The sequence below is a fragment of the Setaria italica genome, chromosome I (assembly GCF_000263155.2).
Source record: "Setaria italica strain Yugu1 chromosome I, Setaria_italica_v2.0, whole genome shotgun sequence".
In the NCBI taxonomy this organism is placed as follows: domain Eukaryota; kingdom Viridiplantae; phylum Streptophyta; class Magnoliopsida; order Poales; family Poaceae; genus Setaria; species Setaria italica.
Genome location: NC_028450.1, coordinates 1,131,094 through 1,138,495, shown reverse-complemented (window position 1 = coordinate 1,138,495; position 7,402 = coordinate 1,131,094). Strand labels below are relative to the sequence as shown.

The 7,402-nt window shown below is 48.6% G+C and overlaps 1 protein-coding gene across 1 annotated transcript; it reads right to left on the bottom strand.

The window, feature by feature from the left end:
- Positions 1–4,715: 4,715 nt before the first annotated feature.
- LOC101767880 lies at positions 4,716–6,122 on the bottom strand. Its single transcript, XM_004951227.3, has one exon. It carries the CDS (start codon positions 6,045–6,047, stop codon positions 5,067–5,069), a length of 981 nt encoding a protein of 326 aa, XP_004951284.2. The 5' UTR covers positions 6,048–6,122; the 3' UTR covers positions 4,716–5,066.
- Between the last annotated feature and the right edge of the window lie 1,280 nt (positions 6,123–7,402).

Below are 7,402 nucleotides of genomic sequence, written 5' to 3'. Positions count from 1 at the left end.
GATCATTAGCTGCCCGCTCGGGCACGACGATGATTACTCTGACTCGGCACGAATCAAGCTAAGTCTTATTCTCAATTAAATATTTTACGGCTTCCGTATATCTCCACACACCTTGATTCTCCTATGTCTCTGTGACTTTTGCCGACCACCCTGGTCATACCCTGACTGCTCATACAGCTTGTTCCGTCCACTAAACGGGCAGTCGGGGCTGCGCCCTACAAGTGCCCAGCGCACGCTTCCGCTTTTTCGCATAGCTCCGACTGCTTTGCGGCTTGTCCGTCTCTCTTAACGGTTGCTAAAGTATTTGGGTAGCACACGCTTTAATCCGTGAAACCTTCATCTTGTGATGCCCCATCTACAACCTTGAGATCCACTTTTAGCAGACTGCTGGCTAAGCAAGGCTAGGTGCTTAAATGTAACAGGCTAACTACTTGAGGAAATTACATGGCCCATAAGAGCAGGACGCGCAAGGATTTATTTATATGCCGAATAAAACTCCAAGTTATTCAATTATTAAATATTCTACAATATGCTACATAATGTTTGCATTATACTTTTACAGCTCAGAAACTACTTGGCTAGACTCCTGCCACCCGACCAACCTCCCAGGCTCGGGGGCTGGGTGCGGGAGGTGACTTAGCATGCTTTTGCAGCTCGTCCGGCTCCCAGGCTTAGGGGCTGGGCGCCACAGATGACTCAGTGTGCCTCCCGTTGCCTGGCCGACCTTTCTGGCTCGGGGTGAGAGGCGACTCGACGTACTTCTGCGACTCAACTGGCTCCCAAGCTCGGGGGCTGGGTGCCTTACTTTGGTCGACGTGCCTTCATGGCTCCACCAGTCCTTGCGCTCGGGGGCTGGACGCCTGTTTCAGGTCGGCATGCCTCCATGGCTCTGCCAGTCCTCGTGCTCGGGGGCTGGGCGCCTATTTCAGGTCGGCGTGGCTTTGTGGCTCCGCCAGTCACTGCGCTCGAGGGCTCTGCCGGTCCTCATGCTCAGGGGTTGGGTGTTATATTTAGATTCTTTTTGATATGGAAACAATATATTATTTTCTTGACCATTAAACCAATTATTTTAATCGCTTCAATGCTCGGAGTCTACTCCATATGGAGTGCGTCTTGCGATGACCTCCATGTGCTTCCCTTTAATCTACAGGATGCTAGACATCCTGGAGCTCGGCAGTTGCATAGCCATGCACATTTGGTCATACCGCCTTTGGAAGCTTCAATTTTTTTTCCTTTTTTGAGCACTGCGCAGCCTCTCCATCACTATGACGACACCGCACCTTTAGCCGAGTTCACTACAAGCTTTGTTGTGCATTCGTCAGGTTCTTGTTCGACTCCTCATCGCTCGGAGGCTTGAGGGATGAGGGTACCCACGGGTCCCCACCGACCAGGATACTGGTCGGCCCTAGCAATTCATCCCGCTCGACCGTGCCATGCGGACCAAGGCATGAAAACGCATGGAGCACAAGCTAGGAGGCCGGGCGAATGGATTCTGCCAGGATATCATGGCATACTTATTGTAAACCGATTCAGATTGCTTTCCATGTAACAACCGACTACGATTAGATCCTATCCGATTGTAAGCCTAGGTCATCAACCTATATAAGGCAGTCAGGGGCGCTTCCCAAGGGTATCTCAACTCTTCGCATGCCATACCAGCTATACAATCCACCAAAACACAGGACGTAGGGTATTACTGTCCAGAGGCTCGAACCTGTCTAAACCTTGCACCTCTGTGTTACCATTCGAGTTCTTGGTCTTGCGATCTCCGTTGCCTACAAATCTACCACTTGGGTAACCCCCTGGTGGACTGTCGGTCACTAAATCTGACACTTGCATAAGAATCATACTTATGAGTTGGTGAAGTTGCCCAAGGGCAAGAAAGCTTTGGAAAAAATAAGTGGGTCTACAGAATCAAGCAAGAAGAGCACACACCACATCCAAGGTACAAGGCCAGGCTTGTTGTGAAAGGATAGTAGAAAGGCGTTGATTTTGGTGAAATATTTTCTCCTGTGGTGAAATTCACATCAATTAGAGTGATCCTTGGCTTGGCAGCTAGCCTCAACTTGGAGGTTGAGCAAATGGATGTGAAGATAGCCTTCCTTAATGGTGATTTAGAGGAAGAGATCTACATGGAGCAGCCTGAGGGATTTCTTGTGAAGGGCAAAAAAGATTATGTGTGCAAACTAAAAAAGAGTCTTTATGGCCTGAAACAAGCACCAAGATAATGGTATTTGAAATTTGATTCAGTTATGGGAGAGCAAGGCTACAAGAGAAGTAGATCAGACCATTGTGTTTTCTTTCAGAGATTCTCAGGTGATGATTTTATCATCTTGTTGCTCTATGTTGATGATATCTTGATTGTTGATAGGAATGTCTCTAGGGTTGCAGTGCTGAAGAAACAGTTGATCAAGTCTTTTGCCATGAAAGACTTGGGGCTAGCAAAGCAAATTCTCGGGATGAGAATTGAGAGAGACAGAAACTCCAACAAGTTATACTTGTCTCAAGAGAAGTATATTGAGAAAGTACTTTGTAGATTCAAGATAGACAATGCAAAAGCTACGAGCTATCCACTTGCAGCTCATTTCAAGTTAAGCACCAAGCAATGCCCTTCTACTAATGAGATGAAGAAGGAAATGCAGCATGTTCCTTATACATCTCAGCAGTTGGAAGTTTGATGTATGCTATGGTGTGTACAAGGCCCGACATTGCTCATGCAGTTAGTACTATCAGTAGATTTATGTCTAATCCAGGAAGACCACATTGGGAAGTCGTGAAGTGGATTTTGAGGTACCTCCGGAGCAGCACTAATCTGAAACACTGTTTTGCGAGAAGTGAGCCTGTGTTAGCTGCATACACAGATGCAGATATGGCCGGGGATGTTGACAACTGGAAGTCTACTTTAGGGTATTTGATTACCTATGCAAGGGGAGCTGTGTCATGGCAAAGCAAGTTCTTGTGAGCCATTGATTTTGGTTGGAATCAATGGCGGAGGTCGCTTCTTGCAAGAGAAGGGAAGCAAAGAAAACCCTAGCCCCTATCTTCTCCTAGTTCTGGACGTCACTTGGTGAGGGGGAGAGAGTAGAACACTCACAACACAATCAAGAGAGGAGAGGAAGAAGAAGGAGAAGAAAATCTGTTCGGATTTGGTGGCTCCAGGTAGATCGACCTCAAGCTTGTGATTGGAGGCTCAAATGTGCTTGAATTTGCGCCAAGCTTGGTGATCTCATTCTACAATTAGAGTACTTAGATCTGGTCAGTTGGTTTGAGGTTTGGTTCAGCAGAGCATCAGATTTGGGAGTGGTTTTGTCAGTTCGGATGACTACAGTTTCAGCACAGAGCGGTTTCTGTAGATGATTAGTTTGGGTGGTGAAACGGTGTCCGATTGAGCTAAAACTTTGTCAGTGGTTTGGGAACTCGTGGAACTGAAATCCTACCAAAGTTTATGCACAGTGGACCTGTAGTTTGTGAGATACGAACCGATTACCAAAGGGGACAGAATCTGTGCATTTTCATTTTGACAGTAGTCATACCTCTTGTTAGTGGTTGTGGTTGTTGTTGCAAATGCCAAGTTGCATTATGGTGAATGTGTTACTGCTGGTGTAATCCTCTAGAGGTCCTAGAGAAGATTCGTTGTAACCATTTGTTGATTACAGTGGAAGCTTGGAGTGGTTCGATTGGTCCCGTGGGTTTTTACTCCTCACCTTGAGGAGGTTTTCCCACGTAAATCATTATGTCTTTGTGCATGTGATTATTATTATTCTGCTGCATATCTGTTGGTAGATGTTCTTCTCATTATTGATCACAAGATGAGGGATTAATTGGTATATTGCTGCTGCCATTTGTGCCAACACCTGTTACTTCGAATTCAGATACTAAATTTCGAAGCTACATGTCAACATACGGTAAACAATCTTGGTTTTTAAACGATACGGTAAACAATCATAGACTCATCATCATCACTTCATCAGATAGATTAATTTGCATAACCTGCCAAGATCTGGAGCAGTACGGTGGTTGCTTCGTCGAGCTCAAATTGCGCATGCAGTGACATGCGGCGTACAACGCGGGTGCACTGACCTTGAGCTCGTCAAACTACACAAAGACACCACACAAGTGCAAACCAAGGGCATGATTCGTTGCAGGAAGACAGTCGGTCTGACCAAAAACATAAATAAAAAGGTATATAAAAAACAAATAAACACGATGTCAGCCATCATGTCGTGATCCCACTCCAGCGACGTTGCAACGGCTCCCCGCCGTCGATCCTAACTTATTAACGGAGCAGTGTTTGCACCGACAGACATCAGGCCATGGATTGGAGCTGCGCCAAATAGGGTCTCGAAATCATGGTGAATACTTCGTTTCACTTCTCAATGTTGGTTTATGCACTTGAGCACTTCATACAAACTAGTGTGATCAACTTCAGTCAGTGACTGTTTGACTGTGAATGAGCATACAACATGAAAACCTGAGTGAGTACCTGACCGTGTCTCGCAGGCGTTGCACGCAGAATTGTAGAAGTGTGGTATACATAGATGTTTGGCTTCTCCAGGGCGCTGGCAAACATCTACTGGCAGCTATCGGAGTTTGCACGATTTGGGTTCAGATCAGACGGGGAGATGCTATTATCATGCTACACCAGTTACTCACAATGTAAATCGTTGCGTATTCAGAGCTCAGGCTCCTGCGCGAAGGCACGCAAACAGCAGACAGTCTCAAATACGAGATAGGATACACATACGACGAATCGAATCGTGGTATACATTGCAGACCGACCGCACAAGTGCACATTACTTGAAGAACATGATCCTTCTGACTGAAAAAAAAAAACCAAAGGCATATGCGTGCATATAGAATCACATGACAAAGCACGCTGCACACGAGCAGGTACTACACTGTCACACAAGTACGTAGACACACCGTAGATAAAAAACACAGCATGCATGATACCAACGAAATGCTGCACTGCAGGAGCACTAGAGGGGGCGCACGAAGGAACAAGCAGGCAAGGCCGTACGCGTGACTCAACCAATGCAAGAAGGGCCGGGGGAAATGGACCAGCTCTAGAACCGGTTGATGAGGCCCTTGATCCACGCCACCACGCCGCCCTCATCCTGTGCATCCGCCTTCTCGGTCTCCTCGGCGTGGCGGTAGCCGTAGCCGTGGTGGTGGTGGTGGAAGCGGCGGCCGTGGCCGAACCTCCTCCGCATGATGGCCTTCCTGAACCGCCGGACCATCTCCTCCACCTCCTCATCCTCGTCGTCGCTGTCGCTGTCATCGTGCTCGGCGTGACGGAACCGCTTTCTCGTCATGTCTTTCTCCTCCTCTTCCTTGTGAAGGTGGTGGTGGAACCGCTTCAGGCCCTCCGCCGCGGCTTCCTCCTCCGGCTCGTCGTGGTGGCGGTGGTGGAGGCGCATGCCGTGGCGGTGGTGGAACCACCTCCGCAGCATCTCCTTCTTCAACGCCGTGACCGCCGCGCTCTCGTCCTCGTGGTCTGTCTCTGCCTCATGGGCGCCGTCGGCGTCGCCGAAAGCCGGCTCACCGTCACCGCCGGGGAGCGAGCGATCCGGGTCCGGCTCGGCCACGGCCTTCACCTCCTCCCCCGCCGCCTCCCTGGCCTCCTCCGCAGGCAAAGGCAAGGCCGCCAGGTGGCTCAGAGCCTCGCCGTGGCGGTGGTGGTGGAACCGGCGCATCGGCGCGTCCCCTAAGGCGCCGTGGTGGAGCGCCCACCAGAGGTGGTGGCGGTGGAAGAAGGGGCCGTGGCGGCAGGGGCGGTGGTGGCGGAGCCGGTGGGACGGCAGGCGGAGGAACCCGTGGTGCTGCTGCTCCTCCGCCGGGAGGGCCACCCCGGCGGCGGCGCCCGCCTCGGCGGGGAGTATGGGGTTGGGCGGGCCATTCTCGTCGTCGTCGCCGGCCGCGACGGCGGCGACTGGTTCGGCGTCGTCGGTGGCGGACTGCGCTTCGATGGGGCGGCAGTGCGCGACGACGGCGAGGAGGGAGAGGAGGAGGAGTAGGAGCGCAGCGGTGGCTGACGGGCGGGCCATGGTGGCGTGCTCGGGAGGGGAACGCGGTGAGCCGGACGGCCTGTGACTGCGACGGAACGGAAGGCCCGGGTGGAAATGGTATTTGTAACAGGCGCAGTGCGGGACCCACATGCGCGTCTGTGGGTCCCGGTTAGTAGGGAAGTCAAAGTGGTGGTGGGCTGGGCGGTGGACGGTGGTGGTGGCGTGGTGCCGAGCGGAAAAGTCAAGCCGGTTATTGGAGGGTAGAATTGGAAATGACCGCTTATTGTTCTACTCCTACGAACTGGATTGCCAGAGGCAAAACTCCCACAGTTTCCTTTCCGTCAGAAAAAAAGTTGGTGGCCAAAACTCTTTTTTCTAAGGGAAGAGGATTGCATGAAAATATAATCGTGGTACACCGGTACACCCAAATATTACATGATAAATCTGGGGGTCAAATTAAATATATTGAGGAATCTTTTATACCCTTTCCCACTGTCCCTCATCTCTGGTGATCTCTGTCACCCTTCACGTTGGTAAAAGAAAGTGTAATATATTACTTTCTTCATTCACAAATAAAAGGACATTTTTTACATAGACCTCTCCGAAATACATGTTTGGCAACTAAACTCTGTTATTTGTGATACATAATAAAAGTAATGTAACATTTTGATACTTTTCAAATCATTTTGAAATGTTCGAACACAACTCAAAAATGTAATTTCTAATATTGTTCTACCACAAAATTCATCTTGTCACAAATATAAGTCCAATTAATTTATCAGATCCTAAATCAAATCTTTTTAGATTTCTCCATTCATATTTAAAATTTCATATAGAGATCTGCAGCACAAAGCATAATAATCAGAAACAGTAGACTCATAATGAAAAATATTACCATAATATGTAGCTCTAGTATTTTTAAAATAACATATTTCACAGACATTGCTACTCAATCAAAAGTATTAAATTGGAGGCCGTATCAGCAAACCTGTGATAAAGAAAATTTGTGACGCCGACGACGAGCCAATATAATGCACGCGGCGGATTCCAATTCTTACCGTACCTTGCTTCGAAACGAAGGCACACGGTGTGCTGACTTACTATATTCAAATGCTATATGCTAATATAATCCGTCACTATATGCACATACATCAGCTGCAGTAGGCAGTAGCATTAACATTCTACTACCATTCTCCAAGCAGCAGACAATCAAAGGGTTCGCAGCGGCGTCATTTTCAGCCGGTTAAATCGATCGTCATTATGGATAACAACACTTACATATTTGTATGTATGTTTAGCCAGTGTTCCAGCTTGATGTATCCATCATCTACCGACTGAAAATTTTAGACTGCCCGGTAGTTGAATGAATTTGCGTATGCAGTGACGTCAGCGCC

Bases quoted from the DNA above. Each gene is read 5' to 3' on its own strand.
- LOC101767880 (XM_004951227.3), bottom strand. From the start codon at position 6,047: ATGGCCCGCCCGTCAGCCACCGCTGCGCTCCTACTCCTCCTCCTCTCC.